Source organism: Labrus bergylta, chromosome 16 (genome assembly GCF_963930695.1).
Source record: "Labrus bergylta chromosome 16, fLabBer1.1, whole genome shotgun sequence".
NCBI classification, from domain to species: domain Eukaryota; kingdom Metazoa; phylum Chordata; class Actinopteri; order Labriformes; family Labridae; genus Labrus; species Labrus bergylta.
Genome location: NC_089210.1, coordinates 26,284,915 through 26,312,268, shown reverse-complemented (window position 1 = coordinate 26,312,268; position 27,354 = coordinate 26,284,915). Strand labels below are relative to the sequence as shown.

General features: G+C 37.1%; 2 protein-coding genes across 4 annotated transcripts in view; one reads left to right on the top strand and one right to left on the bottom strand.

Moving 5' to 3' along the window:
- The window catches only part of LOC109991838 (potassium voltage-gated channel subfamily C member 1-like), an 81,174-nt gene extending 71,976 nt beyond the window's left edge, over nt 1-9,198 (top strand). For all 3 annotated transcript variants that reach the window (XM_065965119.1, XM_065965118.1, XM_020644246.3), the window contains one exon: nt 307-9,198. In XM_065965119.1, the coding sequence (XP_065821191.1) occupies nt 307-320 (14 nt within the window). In that variant the 3' untranslated portion in view covers nt 321-9,198. The remainder of the gene's footprint in view (nt 1-306) is intronic.
- A 2,460-nt stretch (nt 9,199-11,658) lies between these two features.
- Nucleotides 11,659-24,554, bottom strand: LOC109991812 (apoptosis regulator BAX). Its single transcript, XM_020644207.3, has 6 exons — nt 24,268-24,554; nt 24,067-24,097; nt 16,827-16,988; nt 16,049-16,187; nt 14,079-14,183; nt 11,659-12,668 (listed from the first exon to the last, which is right to left on the bottom strand). The coding sequence occupies exons 1-6, from the start codon at nt 24,293-24,295 to the stop codon at nt 12,528-12,530; spliced, it is 606 nt and encodes a 201-aa protein (XP_020499863.1). The 5' UTR covers nt 24,296-24,554; the 3' UTR covers nt 11,659-12,527.
- Nucleotides 24,555-27,354: the final 2,800 nt, after the last annotated feature.

The window sequence follows — 27,354 nt, the reverse complement described above, 5'->3', positions numbered from 1 at the left end:
GCTCCTATTGAATTAACTTTAAAATAAAAATCAGAAATAAGATCAATCGGATGGTAACCAAATTCTGCATTTGAATTATTTATAGCATTTACCAACTGATACAACATTTGCTTCTGTTAAATGATTGTGTTTGGGCAATCCTTGGTTGCTTTTACGCTTGAAATGTTGAAATGTTGTATTTATTAAACTTCAGCTCCTATTAGTGCAAGATCATTCTTGATGCCATGGTCTGGTGTCTGAGGGTCAAGAGCCAATACTCATTCACCTCAGATCCTAACTAAATCTTCTTTTCTTTTTCCCTTTCAGTGCTTAGTTTCTAATCTACCCATTTCCCTACAAGAAGAGGGAAACAATAAACATTAAACCACTGTTCCTCCATCTCCCCTGATGGGATTCACTGAACAAAATGGGAGGGAGATAGAGAGAAAAGAGAAAGAAAGAATATGATAGAAATGATCACCGTTGCTGACACTCTGACCCAGACATTTCATCATCTGTGTGACACATTCATATGCAACCTCTCTGACGATCACAGTGAAGGCTTCTTCTGGGGTGTTTTCCAGAGCAAACCCCAGCATGGATGCTCCCAGTGTAGCAGTCAGAGGGCCAATGACCCACTTGGATATGGAACAAGAAGGCCTTCTATGCCCACAACTTTCTATGACTTGGTTGAGTTTTTTCTTCTTCTTTTTCTTCTTTTTTTTAAGAAGCTTGCAACTGTGGATTTTCTCTATTTAATCCATTATTTTGGCACTCAAAACACTATGCAAGGTGAGGAGTGGTCCATCGTGATGTCTGCTCCAGCAGAGTCTGATCCAATACTCAAAAGGCTACGCAGGCTGAGCTGGCCTGCTAATCTCTGCTGAGCAACAGGACTTCTAACTGCAAGCTGAAATCTACTCATACATATCAGAACACATTAGCCATATCACGTTTTTGACATGATCCTGTCTATTTGATATCATCTGGATCTTCCAGGAGACAATAATTAACTTGGGACATCGAGTTTAACTGATTGTTTAAACTACAGAGATCTCAGCCAACGTCAAACAACCAGTTGAATCCAACCTGTGATGGACTTAAACCCAAAGACAGACACACAGATGGACGTAACAGTTGGGGGTGAACAAAACCCCTCAGAGACACAAACTATCCCTAACTTCTGCTAAAAAAAGAGGACCTATGAATGGAAACGAACAAGTCTTTCTCTCTTTCTCACTCTCTCCTTCCCTCTTGGGTCATTATGGTATCTTGACCCATCCTTTCCTGCATCTCAGCAATGCTGCTGCTCCTCCTCTTAAGCAAAAATGCATGGCATGAATGAAACCAATTAACACCAGAAGAAAGAAAGTCAAAGTCACAATGGTTGGAGAAAGAAAGAAGAGAGAAGGGAAGGAGTCCATGAGAAAGGGGGGGAAAGACCCTAAATTTTCTTCTTCCCAGCAATTTCAATGCAAATCATCATCATGTCCATTCAAGCTACTTGTAACCCCCCAAACTGTCTGCTTATACGTGTAAAACAGCATATCCTGCAGCAAACTGCACTCTCAGAAGGTATAATGGATGAGGAGGCGCTCCCTTCCCCTCCTGAAGGAAATGAAGAGGAGGGGGAGGAGGTTCTGCAGACCACCAAACTCAATAACTTCTCCCTCTGGGTATGTGTAGCAAGAAGACAGAAGCTTTTTAAAGAAAGCAGGAGTGGAAGAACATCTCTGAGAAACTATTCCAGGGACAAAAAAAATGGCAGTGATTTCAAATTAAAATGCATTTTTATGACATTGTTTACCAGCATGACTATTTTGCATGACTTCTGCAAGCCATTCTGACCCCCACCATGAATAACAGGGCTAGTAATTGAGATTTTAAACATGAAAATTAAACAAAAAATTATGTTATATGCAATAAACAAAAAAATGTAACATAGTGTTAAAAATGGTTTTAATGACAAAACCCGAATAATGAAGAAAAAAAAGGGTGCAACATCTACCCTGTGTATGTTTTCTTTAAGAAGATCCCCAACCCTCGAAAATCCAAGAAGACTTGTCCCAACTACTGCAAGTATTTATTCTGCTACTACAAGTTCATCTACTACTACTACTACTTCTATTTCTCACCTGGCTGATATTCTGCTTCTTCCTCCTCTTCTTCTTCTCTTTCTTATTCCTTCCTCTTGTAGCCTTTTTACAACAACACTTGTATGTATCACTCTCCGATGGCAGCTGTTTGTGTCTGTGTCATAATCTGGACCCAGAACTATCAAGATTATAATTGAACTGAACTGTGCTGTCGATTTTGAGATGTCCATGTTTTTCGATTCTCTGTCCATCATTCCCTTGGAATTTTGTCTTGACCCTTATATATTTGTGGCAGCACTGCATTCAAGGTTAGAATGGTCATCTGAAATCTGTGGTCAGGTTAAGTTAAGTAAAATGCAATGTAAAGTTATTTAAGCCACACAGTGATCCAAGATGGCTGCCTCTTCATCAAGGACTATTTTCCTACTAGCTCAGCTTTCTGGATTAGAATTTTTTTTTTTTGGTCATTCAGTTATTCTCTGTAGTAATATAAGTTATAATAACTAAAAATGAATTCCTGCTTGATGAGGTCAGGGTTAGGATTTGGAGTAGGGCAGAAGGAAAACTGATATCCAATTTTGCCCAGATATTTTATAGAATAAGACATTTAAAAAATGTTTATCTTTAATTTTAAATGTTCCCCCTCTTTGTTGAGGTCTGGTGTATGTGAAACTAAATATATTATGTGGTTTAGGAGATTAAAGGGCTCCATTTAAACATGCCATGTCTGTTTGCTCCAGTAGCCTTTTCATGGTGTAGCTTTACCCAATCTAGCCTTTCACTCTGTGAGATTATCACAAGGGATTGTTTTTGTCTTTATTTTGAATATTTCCCTTGAACATGTGTTCTAAAGGGCACTTTGATGGATTAACTTACTTGAAATAGCTGTAATGTAGCCACAAAATCACTCAGTTAAAGCTTGTTGTCGCTTCATTCTAAGAGTTGTTATTTACCCACTGAATTTAGGTAATAAGACATTTCAATATTGATATCTTACTGCTAGACATTGCCAGATTTATAAGTGAGTTTAATTAACACAATGTGCATCAAATATAAAAACACAGCTGAAGCCAATATACTTCTTCCAGAGAGAGTTGCACCTCAATTATACTCCAAGTATTTCAGATTTCATAAAACAAAAGGGACTCGAACAAAACAAGTATCATTCTCCAACATGACAACAGTTTGTATAACCCTAACTAATACTACTAGTGTGATATGCAGAGCTAAAACATAGGTAGTTGTTTGGTGAGGTAATACACAAAAACTCCAAAGAATCTCTAAATTAAACGTTGTGGTCAAACTTGAACAAAAGGGTATGTTGACATTGGGAGGGGTTTAGACTGCTATAACAAAATACTGATTTCCCTTGGATGAGAGGCAGCCATCTTTGTTCTGTGTGTTCAAACAGGGTTGGCCTAGTACACCTGTTATCAGATACAGCAGAGGAAAAAAAATGTTAGAAAAGACATTCATTTACAACCTATGGATAGATTCAGATGGCCATGGAATGAGACAAAGGTGATGATGATGCCTTTAACAGTCAGATGTGCTGGATGGATGTAAGTTGAAGAAAAAATACTCTGTTATAATGTCTGGATATGGATTGCACTGCTTTGTTTCATGATTTGTCTTACAATGCATTTATTGTGCATCTCATGTTTTGTATTTATTTGAATTATTCAGTATACATTTGTATTTGGTTTGTCAGAACATATGGGACTACCAAAATTATTTTCAACTGTTTAAATATGGATGGGTTGCTAAATCGCTCTACTGGTAAAGGGCAAAGAGGCCCAAGGGTTTAGGTTTGGTCAAAAGCCTACAAAAGACCGCTAATGAAAAAAACTAGAAAGAGGAACCAAACTAACATAAAGACATGTCACATTACTGCAGATTTGAAACAGCTACAAAGACAAGCAAAAAAACTACAAAAAAAGGAAAATCCACCACAAAGAGACGGAGCAGGATACAAAAAAAACGAACAAAGCAACTACATAAATATGCAAAACCAATACAAAGACTCAAAAAAGATGCCACAAAGAGATAGAAGAAAAATACAAAAATACTCTACACCACCCCAAAGAGAGGAAAAACATCTGTGATCCTTGCAGTCATTTTGTTTTTAAACTTTTTTGATCGAGGTGTCAGGCTCTGTTTTCAGAGATTTAGAGGCTGTTCAAATGATTAGAACAGCTGTGTGATAATCCATCCATGTGTGGCTTTTTCATTTTGTGGCTGACATACAGTAGGGCTATGTCAAACATTTAACCAAAATATGTTACTGTTAACTTGATCCATTTAAAAAAAGGTCTAATGACCTTTCTTTACAGATGTTCTTTTTTTAAGCTGTTAAAATCCCAACAGATGACAGAAAACAAACATTTGGGCCCTAGTTGTATTGAACTTATAAAGTTCCGTCAAACACAAACATAAATTGCTTGTTCAGAAAGATTTAATCCATAAATGTATTCTTTGGAACTGTTGGACATTCAAGATGACATGTTCAATATGCACAGTTTCTGGCCTGTGCTGAGACCTTGAAACAGGAGTCAAATTTTCATGTTTAAAATCTCATGCTTTGCATTGTTCAAGTAATGTTTATTCATTTACACAGCTAAACATCCCTTAGCTTTGATTAGTTTTGAATTCTTCTTGTGCTATCTCAGCCAACAGAAGAAGCCTTTAGTGCAGTTGTTTGCTGGCAGATTTGAACAGTCCTTTGCAACCAAAAAAGTCTTGAAAATGTGTTCAACAATTTATTTTTGTTAATCCAAGTTGGGGATAGTCAAGAAATCCAGATTCAGCCAAGGTCATAGTGGAAATGGTTTCAGCTCCCTTTTACCCTCTTGTAATTTGTGGCCAAACGGCAGTTCATTGAGTATTTAGAATTCTTAAGATAGTGCAGTGTATCAGACTGTAAATTGTAGCATTACAAGCATGTTCAGCCACACGAGCTGAATCTGAGAACTCAAAGGGTCTCCTCTGTAACAAAATGACACCCCTGGATGGTTATGTATGAGTCTTGGTTTCCACAACATTGTGCATTGTGGGGTATACTGTGTTTGAAACTACTGTATGCTGTCACCCTTCATCGAACACAAAAAAATGTTTCCTTTAGTTTTCTTTTATTGCTTTTGACACACACCAGTACAGTATCTGTTATTTTTTACAAGAGTTATAACAAAATGCAAAAAGCCAAAACTAAATTTGAAGAACAGAGCCTATCTCAGGAATACTAGGTATCATACATTTTGGGGTTGATGGTCAAGATTTAATGATGCAGTATGTATTTTCAGGAAAGTTGTTACAATTCATTGTATCAAATGATTTATTTTATCACGATGATAATGAAAGATCTCGATTCCTACAAAGCTACTTGAAGCCTCAAAAACTCTTTTTTTTTTTTTTTTAAAGCGACCTTTCACACTTTAAGATGCCTCACTGCTTCCAGTGAATTCTTATTTTACGTGGTACATGTCCTGTATGTGCTATCATAAGGAATCGGTTCTGATGTTTTGATCACTTGTCTTCCTAAAGGTGTAAAACCCACCTTCAGAAATGTTTAAATAACAATCATGTACTGTACTGTAGCTATGCTATTTGTACACGACTACTTTAGGTGTCATGTATTTTGCTGATTTTTATTGGTTTCAGCATTTCCTTTTCTTTTTTACTTTAACTGTTTTTTGGGGGGCTTACATAACATATATTGTGATTTATTTGTAAACAGGCAGTTAATATGAATTAAGATCATAACAAGGATTATAACAATGCACCGATAAATGCTTTTGTTTTCAAAGTTGTGATGCACATAAAGCGACCTAATGCATGCTACAGTTGGGCTACCATTGTTGCCATTGTCGTGTTATACAGGGATTGATCATATGTGATAGTTATGGAGTTTTATCAGAGAGGCAAATGTGTCCGTATAGAATGAGGAAAAAAGGAGCTATTTGTTACTGACTCTAAACTGGTTTTACAACTGACACTACACAATGACTGAACACAAAGGAACTTATACAATGACCCTCCACCCCTTACTGTAGATGTAAAACATGAACCATCACATGAAAGTGTAGCACTGAATCTCTATGTGACTGAACCAAAAAGCTTAACAAAAAATATAAAATTATCCAAATCTCCCAACAAGTTTGTCCCAAAGGCTGTTAAAGTCAAAAGTTCAAACATAACGTTGAGTTAAAGGGGCACTCCATTGACGTATTCATCCATGAGACAGATTTTGAATTTCCCAGCTGATTCAAATGTACTCTTCAAGTCCCTAAAATTTTGCTCCTATAACTCCTAAAATCGAACTTGATAAGTATTGTCATTGGACTCATGTTGTTTAGAGAACATCCATATTTTTTCTGCTATCAACGTAAGAGTAGTTGACAGCAGCAATTGAATTTTTTTTTATTTGTAGCAAGATTTGTCCTGCTGATCTCACAGAGATGGTGCAATGTGGGTCCTACAAATGTATTGCTTCCATCATTCAAAACTCATTAATTCTCACATCTTGTCCAATATGCTGCAATTACTTATAATTCCACAAGGAAAGAGCACTCAAGGGCAAAAGTTGCACTCAAAGGCTGAATAATATTTTCCATATACGTATAATCCTCTGGTGTCCTGCTGAGATGACTATAGTCATATCGTCATTTTGACCATATCTTTCAAAACAAAGGAAGTCATCTTTCCAAGTGTCTGGCAACGAACTGAGTTAGACCCAAATCAAAATGGAATCAAAAATACCCAACCAATCCACCACTCTCACCCTACTCAATGCATGTTTCTTCAGAAACCAACATAAATATGGCATAATAGAGAATATGGGTCAGTAGAGAAGAAGAACTGATGGATGCAGAATTGAACAAAGACAAAGGGAAACCTTGATTATTCCACTGTAGTGATGTGGAGACAGAGCAATAATTGAATATGCTCTTTTTAGGGACTCTGGTTTTTCTTAATCGTGTGTGAGTGTGTGTAGGTACAGTATGTCTGTGTGTTTGTATAAATGGCTTGCTTGGGAGACAGAAAACATGCTGTGCAGCCTGAACTAAGTCACCCCCACTTGAAAAGACTGACAACTGAGTCAACCGATAGTGCAACTTAACTTGAAACCCAAACGACAACTAAACATATCAGGACAAGATGCAGAGAAGCAGCTCTGCCTATTACCACATCCCATCCCCCCACACACCTTTCTTATTCCTGGTTGGAGTTTTAGAGTTCTAAATACAAGGAATCGTTGGTCATCTCATCTATACTGTATGGATGAACTAGTTAGCTAGCCTTCAATCATAAATATTATATCATGACTAATATATAGCTAAAAAGCAGACCTTGAGTCAGATTTATGTAGGTTAGCTAGTTATACTAGCTTTCACTATCTGAATAAACTAGTTAGCTAGGTAGCTAAGTCTATATATTTTTTGCCAAGCTCTATCAGCTTATACTCTCTGGATGAACTATGTATAAACCAGAAAATTACAACAATATCTTCTTTCCTCAGAAAGTGTTAAATTAACCAAAGCTGGCTAGCTTTATCCCAGTTTTCAAGGCCTAAAAATCTGGATATCGGAGTGAGCTTCTCTACACTCCCCAAGCAAGTAATCAGACCTTTAACTATTTATACATTAGCCTTCTATTGCAGATTTAACTTTTATGCTCAATCTGAAAGGGCAAATATTTGGTTTTAGTTCATAACGACTAAGCTTCACTCTGAAACTCCAGTCTGTGTTTTTTGTGGCAACATCTTCTCCATGCTGTGTTCCTCACCTCTTCTCTGTCCTCCGACCCCTCCTCCTGCTCCTCCAGTTATTTTGAGGAAGAAGCTTCTTTTTGCATCCCTTGTTCCAGTGTTTTTATATCCTATTTTTGGAGATGAATTCTAAATGCATGCATGGGAAACTTTAAAATGGTGACTTTAACCTCATTGTGAATGGCTATGTGAAGGGAAGCCTTTTCTCTGTCAAAAAAGCAAAAGTGCTCATCATCCTCTTTTCCTTTCTCTGCCAGGAGTAGGACATAAGAACTAAGTATTCATGCACTTCTTTTAGTTGTTGTTTTTTTTCTCACAAGGATACAAGTATGGGCATGTGTAATTTGCCCAATCACCTTTCACAGAGCAGCAGAGTGTGATGTGGTCACTCTCGAGTGGAAACAGTCTCTGTGTCATGAGTCTGTAGACTCATGGCACCAGTGTCAAGGGTTTGTTGTCGAGCAGTCTTTATCCATCACTCACCATTTCAGAGAATGTCCTAAAATACTCTTAGGTCATCTTTCTCTTTACTTTTGACTTTGCTTTAACAACTTTTCACTGAATCATTGATGCTGATGTCACGGAAAGCTTTTCTTTTTACTGTCCATCTCATGCCTTTCTTCCTTTCTGTGCAGATAAAATTAGTCTTCTTTTATATATATTTTTTGTTCCAACCTTGTACTCAGTTTTCTGTGCCTTATCTCATTCACTTTCCTTCTGCTGCAGAGTTTTGTCAAAAGAAGAAAGTGTCATGCTTGAAGTCGAGATGCAGCTATTCATCCTGTTAGATGTTGAAAGATACTCAATTCACTGTAGATTGCCTGTTTTTTTTGTCACTTGATCGATTGATAAGTCATTGATTGGTTTCCATAGTATCACAAAAAAGAGGCAGAAAAGAAAGAAGGATGACAGAGACAAAAAGAAGAGAGGCTTCCCTCTAGAAATGAAAGGAGTTTGTGCTAAAAAAGACTGATGCTGGATATAATTTTGTCACTACACTGGAGAGAGAAAAATGAAATAAAAAAAATCAAGAACTGTATAAAATATATTTCAATGGAATGTTTATTATTTACCTTTTCTATTTTTGAAACATGTAAAGAACAAAAGAGGTGAAACAAATAATTTAACAGCATTTGTGAAAAAGAAAAAAACTGTTATATTGTTAAAACGTATGAAGGTTTGACTGTGAATGCTGATTTACCTGAGCAACTCTTCTCCTTTATTGATAGGATAATAAAAAAAAACAAATGAATAATATAAATTGAAAAAAAAAAAAACTACTGGTAAAAAGCAAAATACTTCAGTTGAAAGAAAAAATTCAAAAATAAATAAAAACATTAAAAGCTTATGCCAAAATTTCCCCTTTGTGCTGTGTCATTTTTTAAAATCCTTGTTTTACTGTGTTTAGTGTCATTCCGCTTTGGTGACAGCGGGATGAACAGCAGATTTGACTTTATTCACGGTTGTGGGACTTATCCAGTTATGGTTTCATTTATTCTATATTATTATTAATAAATATGATTTATTATATATAGTTCTGGTTTCTATCACAAACTATGGCAATGCATTGCAAAAGTAAACTAATCAAAATACAGTTATTAAGTTAAAAAACAGCCAGCTTTCAAGTACTTGCTTTTGGAAGCAACCAAGTAATGTTTTCAGACTGAAATATGACTCAAGAAGGCTGGATGATCAATAATTTCAAGGCTTATTTGATGTAAAAACATGGTTTATATACTGTAATCTTCATGCCAACAGTGAAGACTTGAGTGGAAACAAAAGTGTTTGAATATGGTAAATGGACTTGAGCTTGTATAGCACTTTCATAGTCTTCAGACTACTTAGAGCACTTTTTACACCACATGTCACATCTATCCATTCACACACTGATGGCAGTGGTGGCTATGTAGTGAGACCATCAGAAGTAACTAATCCCATTCATATACTGCAGACAAAGCAATTCGGAGTTAAGTATCTTGACAAAGGACAAATCATCCTGTTGCTGCAAGAGCTGGGGCTTGAACCCTTGACCTTCAGGTTTAGAGACAACAACTCTACCAACTGAGCCAAACTGGATATCATCTGGTTGCCTCACACTGAGAATACAGAAGGCACATTTGATTGGTGACTGTCTGGTTTTCAGATAGAGGCTGTTTATAACTCATCTGATAACAAGTGGATAGCTGTAAGGCTTGATGTGAATGCACCTCAATGCATCCTGAGGACTGATAGAGACCTGACAGCTCATATGAAGGTGGTCTGGCATGCATTTGTCCACATTGGTTTGATTTTGTAAACATACTCATACTTCCTGAAGGCGGAAGGACCTCCCCTCAGCCCTTCAAACAGAAATGATATACAGGTCTGTATTTGCATGTGAGGCAGGCAGTGGATCCCAATCTCCATACTCAATGGAAATGCATTGTTACTGCAAAGTGTAAAAGCCCGTACTTAAGTGCTATCCACTTGTTGTACAGTCAGGATGTATGTTATGGAAGGTATAAAAACCCTCAAAGAGTCCTCTGTTTAACAGTCTGCTGTCAGTGAGCATGTAAGATCCTGTGCACATGAACAAAATGAATGTGATAGATTGGGTATTTAAACAAATTGCAACTTCACCAACGACATTCAGTCAAGCGTCATAAGTGGTAAATGTAGCCTAGAGCCAGTTGCCTGCAAAATAGATAAGGATAAGGCTATCAACATCAAGTAAGCACTCTATTTTTGTATCCCCACACAACCAGAATATTTAAACATAGGATGGAAAATACAGCAAAGTATCAATTTCATTTTTCAGTTATGATTTAAGGTCTCATATTATGCTAAATACACTTCATCGTGGTTTTCTAACAATAATATATGTCCCTAGTTTGTCTACAAAACCCCAAATTATGAGAAAAGTCAAGAAAGGACATGTGACATCACAAAGGGCAGTAACCCCTCCCCCAGATGGGGGACTCTCCCACAGCTATGTGTTTGTTCTGCCCTCTAAGTCTGCCTTCTCACCTAAAACAATAGGGCATAGTGCAAGAAAGCCCAAGACCCCAAAGCCCTCCAAGAGGGGTCATTTACATTTAAAGCTACAAACACAGAAACAGCCTGTTCTGAGCAGGGCTGAAATAGAGGGGTTTATAGGCATGATAAATTATAGTGTCAGAGTGGATCTTTGGCAAGAAAACTCAAAGACATGTTTTGGGGAGCTCTGAGACTTATTTAAATTGGTTGAAAAGGAATATATGTGACCTTTAATATAAATATCTAATTTCAAGAATTTGTCATCCAGCAGCCTCAAGCACTAGTCAAAAAAAAAAGACAACTGCTTGAAATCACATGTAAAAAACATAGCTTTTTATTCCTTAATTAACAATATTCTTTACAGTTTGAAGTATTGTACTGTAAAATAATTGTCAAATATATGAAGGTTCAAACTTTGAACCTTCATAAATTTGACAATTCCTTTTATCAAAAAAGACATCCACACTAACCCTTTTGTTGTCATGTTTGAGAATTAATGTAACTTGGAAAATTATCTTTTCTTTTATAAGATTTCTTTGAGCTTTTTTTGAGTGCCTTTATTGGTGAGACAGGACAATGGAAAGAGTTGGAAATTGGAAAAGGAGAGAGGGGCACCGGCTTTGAGAACTACAGTCTCATTACATGGGGCTCACAAACCATCCACTCATCCATCTGCGCACCAGGAAATCATATCTTAACTAATTATTAGAGTTCAAAGGCAACATTTTAAGTAAAACCTGCATGAAGTTATGAACTTTTAAAATAAAAGGCAAAAAAAATGGAAAAAAGACAATATGGCATTACTTACATACAAAATGCTTCTTTAATACCAGTTGTATCATAATGTACATGTAAACATTTGATTCTGTGCCTTATTAAAAAAGAATCCAGATTTCATCAATTAATAATCTATGCTTTGATGATGCATATGTCTTATACTTCCACTTTTAGGGTTCATTTCCAACGATTTGATTTCATCATCAAAATTAACAAATAAAAAGTTTGTGATTTATGTTTTCTTAATTATTACACTAATACAGAACATTACATTTTTGTACTCATTTGACTGTGTTCTCATAATAAAAAAGTAACAAGCAGGTTTAAACCAGCCCTCAAACCTTTGAACAAGTCATGTTAAAATGAATAAGAAAAGACACTGCTGCTGCTGACAGATTACTTTGATCAGCAAGATTCACCACATACAGAACATGATAATGCCGTGATTGTGGTGACCAGGTTTAAAATGACCCGTAACAGCCTCCACAACAAAAACAAGGCACCTTCAAATCTGCATCTGACCACCACATGTACCGCGAAGAACAAGTGCAGCACTGCAAGTAAAACAGTCAAAAAGCTCTCTAACATCTTTTCTAAATCAACAAAGCTGTCACAAACAGACATCTTCATATCGGTTTTTTTAAAGAAAAAAAAATCTTTACCCACTCTAGCAAATATATCCCACATTTCACATCTAATAATAATAATAATAATAATAATAATACATATTCCTCAATTAGTAATTCATTCAAGTAGACAGGTTTTTGGTTCCTTATGCATAGTCAAATCAACTCATGAGTCATGACAACTCAAAAAAACAAAAAAAACACCACCAAATTAGTAAGTTCCATGATTGTGATACAGGTCTGGAGTTTGAGCATGAGCTTCTATCTCCCTCAGAGTTGTCTAGTCAGTTTCCAAGTGATGACACTTCCAATAGCCAGGCCGGCAGCGAAGAGGACAAGGCCGCAGGTGATGGAGTTCACTGATGACACGCTTTGCACAGACGCCACTGCCAGCTCAGAGAAGCTGCTGATCTGTGGAGAAACAGCTGTTGTCACATGGTATAGTAAAGGCCACGCGGCTGTGTTTATTAAACGTGTTATATCTATTATGTTTATGAACCTTACTATTTCTCTATCGTATCGAGACTATCTCTGCACAGAGTTACATATTCCATATGTACGGGGACTGATCCACTGGGGCAGTTGACGTCTCATTCGAAACGCCGACTGCCTGATATTCAGGTGAGGTGTCCAAGGAGTGGTTACATTGTAACCTTGGTTCTCTGAGTGAAGAGACTATCCCTCCAAGGCGAAACCGCTCGGAAACCGTTCCAGTCAGTGTAAATCAGTGACTTCATGGGCACCTCTGCATTCTATACCCGCTCATTGGCCACGTAGTGTCTTAAAGAAGTATCCACGTCAACTGCCCCAGTGGTTCAGTCCCCGTACATATGGAATATGTAACTCTGAGAGATACACTCAGAGAACTAAGGTTACAATGTAACCGAATGTTCATTTTGCTTAAAGTATCTTGCTTTATTTCTGGCTCTATGTTCATCTTTGTTATTCAATCTCATTTATTTAACACACTTAATGTAAAGTTTAGACTTTCTTTAAAGTTATTCTAATTTTGGTTGCTAAATAACCATCAATAAATTCCTTGTAGGCCTACAATACATAAGTTAATATCATACAAACATGTATGCTCTGCACACAGCACTGTAAGTCCTTATATCTTGGTACAGGTGATGGCAGGAAACATCATCTTGACAGCAAATGAGAAGATTCACCGCACACAAGAAGGCTGCATTATGTCTTCTTTTTATTTAATTACATTACACTTCTTCTTGTGTGCAGTGAATCTTCTCATTTGCTGTCAAAATAAATCAGCACTCTATGCAAAATGTTTACTCAACTTAACAATCATAACTTTTGGATTTGTTTCACATAAAAAATAAAAAATAAATATTGAGGTAATGATTATATTTTAAGGTTTGAGCAGGTTTTGGATGCGTCACACTTGGATGGGGTATGACATTTTGGTTCTGTGAAGACCCCTACTACTTTTATTAAATGAAATACATTTATTTTATATAATACATGAAAATAAATCAAACATGTAGTATAAGAGACATGAACACAAAGGGCGGCTGTCTCCCACTGAACATCTGCTGAGCATTTCTTTTTTTAAATACTTCTTTATAACACTACCACCTCTACACAATCCTAAAAGATACTGGTGGTTAAACAGCTCTCCCTACTGCTCAAACTGACACACTGGTCTTCTATTACTATTACTATTCTATTACAGCTTGATCTACAGAGCATTGTATTCTGTTACAATGACACACAATGCATAAAGTTCTCCAACAATAAACATGTGAACGATGAACTAACAGCACAGAGAAAAGTGCAGTCTGAAAAAATGAAGGCCAAACATACCCATCCTCCATGTTCCACAATCCAGCCCAGTAGATTGTTTTTGAAGAAATCCAAAGTCCATTTAAGGACGTCCCTCACTGACTGAGGGAGATGAACCTCAACCATCTGATGGACACAAACACACAGAGATGATCAACAGAAACAAAGATGAATACACAAAGTACAGGTGGTGTCTACAACAAACCTGTAAATCACTCCACATGCATCTCATAAGTTATCTTCAAGACGCATGTTAATTAGTTTTACACACGAATGAACGTCTTCTTTATTAATCTAAGACCCTCGTCTGTTTGAAGAGCTCTGAAGATTGGGCTTCCAGTAAGAAACTTTTTGAATGATGAACACTAAAATAATCCTAACATAACATAACATAGATGACATTTGGTAGCCTGGCTTATAGTCCCTTTCTGATCCCAAAAATTATACTGCATGTTCATCAATATTTCATGAGGTTGGAAGAGAAAATCTAGAAAAATGTTAAATAATATATCTACTTTCTTGCCACTTTCTTTGACCCAGGGAGAAAACAGGGGTGATCTAAACAATTAGAATTTAATCATTTTGTTGTCCTACATTTGACAGTTTGCTTCTTCCATGTCATCCAGAAGCTGTTTTTCAACCATCTATCAAAACATTGAATCCATGTAAAGGAAGGTATAAAGTTAAAGAGAAACTAATGTTCACTCAATCATCACCTATGGGCCTCCTTACATGTGCGGTACTCTACTGAGACCCTAAACTCTGTCTGTATAGTGATGGTATCTTTTGATTTGGTTGACACAAGACATTTCTGGGAGGGTAGCTGGTGTGTTTCCCTCAGCCAATGACAGCGTGAAGGTTTAGGAGTGAAAGTTTAGGAGTGGATACAATTCAGCGATTGGACATGATTCAAACTGGTCAATAATGACAGACTTGGACATAGTGGCAAAGAAGAGACAATATAATCATATTGAGGTGACACGCCAGGGGGATACAGCTCGTTCCAAATCCTTGATTCATAGAACCGTAGTTATGTAAGTTTAGTTTTTTCTTGCCACTGTAACTTTGCTAAATGTCACTTAGTGCCGTGTTCATGGTGGTTTCATGTTGGGTCTTTGCAAACAATATAACCAAGAGTACGGTCAGTGGCAGTTCTAGACCACTCTTACTGAGGGGGCCAAACTGGGGCCAGTTGTTTTGTCAGAGGGGAACATTAAACCCAGGTGAAAAATAGACAAAAATGATCGCTTTAAAATAAATATATATATATATATTATGCCAAATAATAGCGCACATCATTAAATACCACAACATAAAATACCATGATTTAGATTTGGTTCAGTGACAGTATTTAATAATAGATTGTGAGTATAACCGCCCAAGAGTACCCTCTAGAACTGCTCTCTTGTAAAGGGTCTTGAGATAACATTTGTGAATTGGCAGTTTTCAAATAAAGATTGATTTATATTTGCCCAGTGTAATGGGAAAAAATGTATTTTGCTTATGTGTGAAAATAATTATTTTGATTTTTTATTGAACCTTTATTTAACCAGGAAAAAGTCTCATTGAGATTAAAAATCTCTTTTACAAGAGCATCCTGGCCAAGACAGGCAGCAGCACAATTACAGGGTTTCAGACATAAAACACTTCGATACAGGAATCACAAAAAGAACCATTCATCAGAATCTGTCATAAGTCATCAGCAACAAAGCGACTCTACATGGACATTTACTCTTCTACTGTTTAGGTTGATTGTGTTAAACTGCTTATCTCCTACAACAGGAGCTTGTCAATATTGTTGTTTCCTCCTTGACATGTATAAAAAGGAGAATTCATTCTGTCTGTCATATGAGCTACTCTGCAGTGTGGTCATCACTCTGTACAGTTTCTCCTTCCTGCAACTTCATGTAGGAATAAAACCTCACAAAGATGACTGGGGTTTTGGTCTTCTTCACTGGGAATATTTCCATTACACCAGCCCTACAACTCACCTTAACAGCCAGCTTCCCAGCAACATAGAAGAGCATAACGATCCTCCCCCAGTTGATACCATCTTTGAACACTACGTCTGCCACTTCCTTAAATCTCTCCCACTTAGAACCAGGGCAACGAGCCACACCATCGATCAAACTGCAACGGGTGAAAAGTAGTTCAAATAGCACACAAGTTTAAAGGGGACATATTATGAAAAATCCACTTTGACAGTGTTTTTGAAAACATATTTGTGTAACCTGAGTGTCTACCGCCCCCCAACATTTGAAATAAACCCATCCAGTCCTTTGTTTGTGATCTGCAAGTCTTACAACACAGAGAAAAATGCTCTGTTTCAAATTTGCTCAACTTGTGACATCACAAGTGGGATTCTGGTAAAAGAAAATCCCCTCCCCTCCCCTGATATCTCCACCCATGGACTCCACTCCCAGCCTAGAACAAAACTTTTGTGCAGGTCGGCCATTTTTATTCTCACTACAGAGGACTGACGTCTACCAGGAAAACTCAGGGGGGGCTCATTGCATTTAAATAGACACACACACCAAAACGGAGCGTTCTGAGAGAGCTGGTTTATACAGGGTCACAAACCTCCTCTGGTGCTTGATTCATGATATATTTTGACCAAAGCACAGCAGAGGTTTTTCATTTAGACCACAGGGGACTGTTTGAAAAGGTGGAGAAGGGGTATAATATGTCCTCTTTAAAATCGTAAGAAACTCAAGTGTTCTGATACCACATATGAAAAAAGCTCAGAGGTCAAACGGCAGAAAAACTTACTCCTGATACTCAGCGTTGAGTCCGTCCCCAATTTTGCGGGTCAATAATGCCAGCTGGTACACCAGCTTCTGCTCCTCCTGTACAGTCTTCCCGTCTATAGCCAGTTGGGTGAGGGGTGGGATTTCCTCAGAGGGAAAATCCTTCAGTTCCTCCTGTATGACCCTGGAACAGCACATGACATTATAAAATAGGCCTCTTTCTAAACCAACTTCCATTACAAACTCTACACTGTGGCAAGACGAGACAGAATTTCAGCATGTTAATTAGTTCATTACCATTAAATCAAAAAAGAAAAACAGGTAGTTTGGCATTTTTTCAGCACTGATAAATGGTTATTACACAGAAACATACAGAAGTGTTTCCAGGTAAGAAGTCACAAGATTTATCATCATTTGTACAGTATTACCTTTAAACTAAAGGGAATGATTGGGATATAAGGGCTCGATGAACTTCAGCATTATAATTGGGTAATTACCAATATTGACTTGAAAGAGGTTTCATCTCATTTGGAAAGAATAATGCTGATTGTAGCCTCTAACACTGTGACAACATCAACATATATTACCTCATTATTATCATGTTATCACAATTAGGGCCTGACTAAAATGGAATTTATGGGGCCGGTACCGATATCGATATTAGAAAGAGAAAAAATCTGATACCGATAAATCGGCCGACATATTTCTTTGATTTATGTAAGACCTTTAGAAATAGATATAGATATTCACATTTATTGCAATCATCCCTCAAACGCAGTTATCAAACAAGAAGTATAACTTAGACAAGACGGTCACTCAACAGCTTGACACTCGACATACACTTGCGTAGTGTAATCCATAAAGCATCTCAAATCAATGTACAGTTCAAATAATTGTTCACTTGTTATATTGACTACTGTCATTAAAATAAACACATGAACACCATGATTCCTTTAAGTGTTTTTTGTTGGTCTCTCCCCCAAAGCTGTAAACCTAGGGGAAACACTGGTCTAATATGGGCGATATATTATCTGCTGGCAGATTAATCAGTCAGGCTCTAATTACAATATTAATATCACCATATTTACAATGTTTTAATCCAAATATTGCACTGGTACAACCATTTTATTGTTAGAATGTTACCAAAATATTACTGCGTACTTAACAAAATAGTATTGCATCTTGAAATGTGTCAACTTATTATAACCCCTACATTCTGAGCCCATATTACCATGTTACATACATTTCAGTGGAATATTACCCAGACATACACATTGTTATTACCAAGCCATTACCTATTACTTTGGAAATTAGATGTTAGGTATGTATAACCTCTTTGTTATCACACTGTGACTCCACTATTACCATCTTATTACTGTGCTGTGATATGCAGTGCTACCGATCATGTCTTATTTTTAACAATATAAGTTAGTTTGTTGTGTGATTAGAAAAGTATTCCTCTGGGTCTGGTGGTCCCTCCCTCTCACGTGTGTGCTCTTTGAACAGGCCGGGTCCTGCAAGTGACAATCCCCCTCTTGGGGGACCTCCATCCTACCCTCAAATCAAATCAAATGCTCAAAACAACCCCAAAACCTCAGCTGCTACCAATCAACTACCCCTAAAACATAATCATTACACAAACTCTCACCTCTCACACCACAACATTGTTCAACATCAACATATTCAACACATACCATACACACTGCTCAACTCCTCAACTCTCTTCTGCCTCTCAAGTCCCCCTTACAAAGCACCTTCTCCCCCTCCCCTTCTCTCTATCGCTTCTTTCACTTCTTGTATCCCTCCTTAGGTATTTCATATAGTTTTGTAATGTCTTTGCTGGTTGTAGTCTGATGTGTGTCTATTGATGTCTTAGTATTTTGCTCTCTTTATTTGTTTTATTTTTTTACTCTATTTTGGAGTTGTTGTCCCTTGTCTGTTTGTTTTTTTGTGCCTCATTTGTTATGTATATGTCACCAGTTTGTCACTCTATTGCACCTAATAAAGAAAAAAAAAAGAAAAGTATTTTATCATTTTGGAGACAGTGGAGCTTTGAACAATCACATCTTACAATATGTTTGATTTTTTCATGTACATGTCAGCCACTTGTCTATAAAATCTGTGCATCTCCGAGACACCACAAGGTTGATTTGATATCAGAATAGATAGATTATTGTCTACAACTGAGCTTTCTGTGCAAAACAGACCTCCCTATGGCAAAGAGCTTTTGACGAGAAAAATATGCCCCCCCCCTTCCCCGTGACAGCGCAAGCAGTACAAGACATGCTGTTAGAAGGGACATTGCATTTATATTTGCATTTTTTTTAACTTTTACCAACATACTTTAAATGCAACCAATGTCAAAAAATGTTTATGAAAAAAGGTTTCTACACCTTTACAACAACTTAGTGCCTTTAGTATAATGTCTAACTTCTCCCCAACAAACTCTAAGAACTCTTTGAATGCCATTATTACTCCCCTGCTGAAGAAAAACAACTTAGATCCTTCAATACTCAGTAACTACAGACCAATTGCAAACCTCCCTTTCATTAGTAAAATACTGGAAAAAGTTGTTTACATTCAACTGGACAAATATCTTTCAGATCTCAATATATACGACAGATACCAGTCTGGTTTCAGAAAACATCACAGTACTGAAATAGCACTTGTGAAAGTAATAAATGACCTTAGAATCAACAGTGACCATCAGAGAACATCAATTCTAGTGCTACTTGATCTCACAGCTGCCTTTGACACTGTGAATCATAAAATCTTGATAGAAAGGCTTCATGATTCTGTTGGCCTATCAGGCCCTGTGCTTGACTGGTTCATTTCATATTTAAAAGACAGGAAGTTTTACATTTCTATTGGCAACTGTAAATCTAAAGAAACAAAAATGATCTCTGGGGTCCCACAAGGGTCAGTCCTTCGGCCATTACTTTTTAATCTATACATGCGCTTCCGCTCAGTACAATCATCCAGAAACACAACATATTTTACCACTCATGCTGATGACACATACCTGTACATCTCTCTCTCATCTGAAGATCTCAGTTCTATAAACAAACTAACAGACTGCATAAAAGATATCAACTCCTGGATGTCCAGCAACTTTCTCAAGGTAAACGCAGACAAGAGAGAAATACCCACCATTGGTCCAAAAATATCAGAGCATCCATCTTCACCTCAAATCCATGTCCATAAAATACAGTGAGCAGGCCAGAAATCTTGGCATTATTTTGGATTCTGACCTTAGCTTTGACAATCATATCTCCAACTTTACCAGAACAGCATTTTACCATTTAAAGAACATATCAAAACCTGAGCCTTCATATCCCAAACTGAAGCTGAGAAATTAGTCCATGCTTTCATCTCAACTATGTTAGATTACTGCAATGCTCTATATGCCTGATTATCCAGCAATCTGTAGGAAGACTTTTTTTTTTTTTGTAAAATAACAAAACAAACAGTGACACAAAGGACAAAACGGGGAGGACAATTTTACAGGCCTATAGAGAGTCAATTGCCAGAGCAATGGACAACCCAAGAACTTGAGATATCTGTCTTTTGAAGACTCGGAATGAACGCAAAAGAATAGTAACATTACAAGTAGGCTATACACACAAATACATAGCCTAGTGACAGGTTAAACAGTCCAGCTCCCCACACACAAGCGTACCCACCCATCCACACACCCACAAACACACACCCACGCACATACACATACACACCCATGCACATGCGCACACCCACACGCACACACACTCTCAAAGCACAGGGATCATACCCCTGGGCACATTCTAAAAGATAGTGAGACACAGATGTAATAATCACCAGTCCATTCGGATGTACTGTACATTATAAGGCAAAAGTACAGTTGCCACCCACAACTTAGGCCACAGAATGCGACCATGAAGAAAACAATATTATTATTTTTCTCCCCCAACTCTTTAACCATAACGCACAGCGATCATACAACAAATGTGCTATAATAATCAACTGCAACCAAAATGTTACAATGCCACACCATCCACTATGAGCCTTCACAGCAATGAAGTGCGGTGCCAGAGAAGGCCATCAGAGAGGCACGCAACTAGGCCCCCACCAAGCCGCCCCCAGCAGCACAACCCTAAGCAGAGCAGGCATGGCTGACAAGGAGCGCCCACACTGGTAATTTCTTCTTTTTTTTTTCTGGGATTCATGTGGAGATCTATTGTCTATAGAGCCACACCCAGACCCAGAGGAGAGTGCCGGCCCTGACAAGACCAGTGCCTTTACCCACAGTGGTCAACTACCAGACCGTATGGAGGCAGTTTGACCATTGAGGGGTGATAATTTAATTTCTCCCTGAATTTATTTGTTTTGTTTTAGTTAGTTCTTTGTTTAACTATCCTTTCTATATTTTTGTATCGTTGTTTTCCTTGTCTGAGAGTCAAAGAGGGTAAGTATTAAGTATTGTGGGTCCGTGCTCTTGCCTCAGCCACTGCCCACCAGCCATCATGTGTTGCACTTTCTCACACACACACACACACACACACACACACACACACACACACACACACACACACACACACACACACACACACACACACACACACACACACACACACACACACACACACACACACACACACACACACACACACACACACACACACACACACACACACACACACACACACACACACACGCTTTTTTTATATCGGGCATAGATGTGCCAAAAATAAGTAAAAAATAATGAGAGAAAAATTAAATGAAAACAAAACAAAAAAAAACAACAACAAAAAAAACTGGGGGAATAGGGTAAAGTACAATTGGGAAAACAACAACTGGGACAAACCTTAGCAGTGCTTACCACAACAAGGAGTTGTAGTCATGTTTTTGCTTGTTAAGTCTTGTTTGGGTTTTTACAGGTTAATTTATGTATTAGTATGTCCAAACTGATTACAACAGCTGTCTGTTTGATTTAATGCTAAGAGGTAAGAAAACAAACAGAAACAAAAAATAAAGGAAGTAGGAAGACTTCAACTTATTCAAATTTCAGCAGCCAGAGTCCTGACCCGTACAAGAAAATGTTATCATATCACTCCAGTCCTCAAAACTCTCCATTGGCACCCCGTACAACACAGAATCACCTTCAAAATCATTTTATTAGTCCATAAAGCACTCTATGGTTCAGCTCCTGAGTACATTTCTGGCCTGCTCACAGACTACAACCCAACCCGGACCCTCAGGTCATCAGGTGAAGGTCTTTTAACAGTACCCATAATATGATCCAAGTCCAGAGAGGGGGCCTTTAGTTACTGTGGTCCTTATATGGAACAAACTCCCTGCTGACCTGAGGTCCATCACTACCGTTTACAGTTTTAAAACAAAACCTATCTTTTCGCCAAAGTATGTGAATGTATGTGTGTGTGTGTATGTATGGTCACTTTTGTGGTAACTGATGTTTGCTTTGTCATGTGTGACTTCATTGATTAGATCTCTGTATCCTATTAATGACTGTGAAAACTTTTCTTTTGTATGCTGTGTTTTGATTTTGATTTAACCTCAATGTAAAGCACATTGAGCTTATCTGTAATGAAATGTGCTATATAAATAAAATTGCTATTGCTATTTCAATGGAAATAATGTTTACAAAGGTCCCTTATGTGTGACAGCCAAAGTTCGATGATAGAAACGGCACACTTAAATCACACATCAGATCTTGATGAACAGATTTTTCAAGTCGAAAGTTCTGTACATTTTATAACTCGTTGTGAACAAACCGACGTAACAACAGTCAATGGAAACCAAAATCATCATCTGGATTCATAATGTGTGCAACATGAGTACACAATAAGAACAGCAGCATAGGGACATTCATTATTGAAATAATATGGTAATAAATATTCTAACGTGCTTAACTTCAAAAAGGCTCCCTTTAAAAGAGTGTAAAGACGATATGGATGCAGACGACTCTGCAGAATCTAATATTTTGTACATTGTACATCTCTTCATTAGTGCATGTCCAGAGGATCGTGTGTGAATGTGTGTGTGTAGCATGTCAACAACAGAGTGAATAAATTCAGTGAAAAAAGTATATGTTTTTCTTCTTCTTCTTTAAACACAATCAAATCAATTTCAAGTGTAAAATGTGTTTTGGTATTATTAACTTTTGAGCTGTGAGCTTGTTCTCAGTTGAATGACAGAAATGGTACTGCGTCACTTTTGTTGGCTTTCCATTCTACTTGAACAACTCACTGACTACATAAAACTGAGAATTGAAAAACTCTGTTGCAAGACTAGAATTACACTCTTATTAAAGTATATATCATTCAACACATCCTGCCATCTTTAACAGGACTGGAAACAACAAACATTTCAGAGGCACACACCCATTTCTAAGAAAGGTACATTTCTCACTTACTTTAGTGGCTGCTATCACACTGTCATCTATAAATGAGTCCACACAGGTAGGTGTACTTTATGAATGCATTTTCTGGAAGAGGCTGGCTGTTACTATAAAATGAAACTGAAAGCATAAGCAGCCCTGACAGACAGAAGGGCATATACATTCTGAGCTGTTTAATTATGTGAAGGATAAACTCAAACTTGTTCATTATTGTAACGACAACAAGAAGTTTAAATCAAAGTAACTGTTAAAGTTTCATTATTCAAATTGTCATATTATCTGTGAGTAGTTACATGTAAACCTATGCACAAATCAAATAAGAGAAGAAGTGCATTCACTTCTTTGCTCACTTTCAGAATAGTTTTAGACCTGACTCACAAATCTTTGATTCCAACCAAAACACCTTTTCTATTCCAAGTATGGGGGATTCTGTGTTAGTATATACGTTTTGTCATGTTTTCTGGAAACAATTTGTAATTGGGAACATTTTTGTATTCTGATCTGCTATAGATATGTATTTTTTTCCTGAAAATCTCAAGACCTGCTAACACTTAACACGTACATTTTGTTTCCACGACCATTCAAATCCTGACTGTTTTGTCTCTGTGCTCTTAGATGTATCGATCAGAGGGAACAACTTGTTGCTTCTGCTTGTCTTCCTTGTTGATCATTTGGTCCGAAGAAAAATAATGTTTGTGGGCTGAATTAATCTACTTTAAGTCATTCAAGAGATGAATTGATAGTGGAAATAAGTGTTGGCTTTAGCCCTTATATTAAGCATGATATATGAAACTCTTTCTGATTTATTTTCCTTTACTTCAATTTAAAATACACAAGTGGGTAAAAGTTGAATATGAAGTCTACTTACTCTTTGATCAAGGCCTCCCCTATCCTTACATCTGTGGAATAAAACACAACATCAATTCAGATTAATGTTAGTTACATGGTAGCCTAAAGGTTACATGACGTACAAAATGTTACATTGCTGTTAGTTCCGCCTCGTAATATAAGTTATTATATTTGACTTTAACCAACGATACAAATGTTGTATTATAAATATAAAGCTTACCTGACATGCGGTTTCCTTCACAAAACATGATTTACAAAAACTGACAACTGTAAAAACTCGAGTGAAACTCTCCTTCTTTCACTACCAGAAAGTAGCTAATTTCAAAACTTCGAGCGAACCAAGAAATTCCTCGTTTATTCAACTTAATATCACAGTTCCAGTAAAAGAAAAAGTATCTTCCAAATGGACAATGTAAAGTCTGAGAAACACATCTGGTGTGACGTTATATTTCAGTCTGCTAAAGTTAGTTGAGGTATAACTGAGGCGGCGCAAGTGTGTCCTGACTCAGATTCATCCGTGTAGAAACATGCAAAGATGCTTCCGCGTTTACCTTCCGCAACAATGTGTAAAAAAAACTATTTTTACTTTGTAAAACAAATTATTTAAGGTAAACCTTGATTTAAGCATCGCACTTGTCAACATCTTGCCAACTGCACTTTTTTGAAGCAACTCTCAGCAATGTAATCTACAAACAATCTGTTAACTTCCCTTACAGACCGTAATGCGTTGTGTTCGAGACTTAACGAGAGGATTTTTTCTCTTTTGGCATGTTACACCACGATATAAGAGGTAATGATGTCAAGATAATATATATCATAATCGACGATAAATAAGTAAGCTAATAATAAAACATTTAATATTGATTAAATTAATAGATAGGCCAGTTAAATTAAAAACAAACACAAGTTAAACCAACATAAGTTAGTTGATGAGAAAAACATTTAAAACAACATTATAGGCTAGAGTAAGTAGTCCTAATATTTCAATGTTGTTTTCATATTGTTTCTACTGCTAAAAAAAACATAGATTTGACTGTCAAATTGAAACCAGAGATACAGTAAAAGGCTTCTTATAGGCCTACAGCACAGACAGACCTATGTCCTGACCAAGGTTTTCATAGTTTTAGAATTATTTATCATAATGATTTCATTTTGGTAAATGGACTTAAGCTTGTATAACGCTTTTCTAGTCTTCTAACTACTCAAAGTGCTATTTACACTTCAGGTCAAACCTACCCATTCACACACTGATGGCAAAGGTTGCTGTGTGACCATCAGAATTAGCTAATCCCATTTATACAAATGTATAGCAGCGGAGGCAATTTAGGATTAAGTGTCTTGCTCAAGGACACATCGAACATGTGGTTGCAGGAGCCCCAACCTTCCAGCTGAGAGATGACTACAGAGCCACAGCTGCCCCCCTTTTCACTTTGAAAATGAAAAATATTCATATCCTGATGCTGCCACATATATTATTTATCATGCCATACCATACCATGTGACAGGCATGTACTGAACACTAAAAAGAAAGCCCAGGACATAACAAGTGACCCTTCTCATCCACTGCACTCCCAGTTCGAAGTGCTTCCATCAGGTCGGCGATTCAGACTGCCAAGAGCCACAAAAAATGTTTATAAAAAATCATTTGTACCAAATGCAATAAAATGATTAAATTCATAAAGGAAAAAACGACCCCCCCCCCCCCCCCCAACCCTAACTGCACATTGTTTTATGAAATTACTGTTTTTAAACCTATAACTTTATGAAATGTCTTAAAACTCTGGCTTATTATTATACTAAATAATTATTTTAAATTCACAAACCATGCTGACTGTGATGTTGTCGAGGACTACAGGTGCTCCCCCATGTTTCCTGCTGCGCTTGAATGTTGTTTTGTTTGTCATAATGTTTTTTCTGTCTTGTTCTTGTGAAGCCAAAGATAATTTTCCACTTTGTGGACAAATAAAGTTCTATTCTATTCTATTCTATATTTTTACAATGTGAATAAGTCATTGTGTTACACAGGATGCTCAGCTCAGTCCCACATTTCTATGATATTAGCATTTACCATATGAGGAAAAGGTTTTCCTGTAAAAGTGTACTAGTTAGTAGCTTGCACGAATTGTTAGCTTTAAAGTCTACAAAGACTGGGTAGTGTCACAATGTACTAACTACACTTTTTGAAGTTAGCTAACCTCTGTTCAGTCACTTTATATGAACTTATTCCTGTGCCAGTGAAGAGTGTTAACAGTGACAAAAGTTGTTTAACTTTAGACAGATACATTTACCAATTGTATAATGCTGAATTGCAAATGGTTTTAATTCATGCAGTGTTTTACTGGTCCTCCAACTTCCAGTTATTTACGATGCATCAACATTCACCCTTTCACACACACAGTCACACATTAATACTCATTACTGCACTATCGTCTTATCTAGTTTTCTATAGTCTTTGTTTATGTTGTGTATATTTTACATTGTACATAGAGAGCACAGTTCACCTAAGACACATTCCTTATGTGTGCAAGCATACCTCGCCAATAAAGCTGATTCCGATTCTGATTGTTTTATCTACTTTGAAGTTTTTTTTAACGTTTGACTAATGTTTTACTATTTGTATATTGTTCTGTGTTTTTCTTCTGTCTTATGAAATGTGTGTGTAAGTGCGTGTATACGTGTGTATGGATAACTGGTTGTTCTGTATTTTACTTTTGCCACCATCTACACAGGGACAACAGAAAAAAAAAGAAAATTAGCTAGTGAGCTAAATCTGGTACAAAGCATCTTTTCTCTTTGAGACAAATGCCATTTTGTACATTGTCCATGATTCAAATGAACCAGACTAAACTAAAACTGGATCTGAAATATTTCCACACTGACACACCAATCACTTTTCCTGGTGGGGATAGTTTAGGTTCTTCTTGCCACAGAACACTTTGAAAGGCTTGACCAGCAATCTTTCAAATCAGATGCTCAAATTCCTGAGCCACAGCCTGCTTTGCAGTTTTAATCCTGATTAACATGAGATTGGTTTCATACATTTAGTTTGATTCAAACAGACACAATTGATCTGAAACTATTGTAATAGTTCCAACAAACTAGTTAGATGAGTTCAAGTAAGCACAATTCTATAGGACTTATTATTGGCTTTCCTCTCTCTCTAGTATTCACTCCTGGGCCGTATCCGAATTGCCAAGTACATACTCAATTTTTCAGTATGCAGTAGGCAGTAGGTAGTACGTACTATCCGTGCTGTATACTCAGGGGTGCAAACTTGTCACCTTTCGGTGAAATTCGCTGTTTTGGA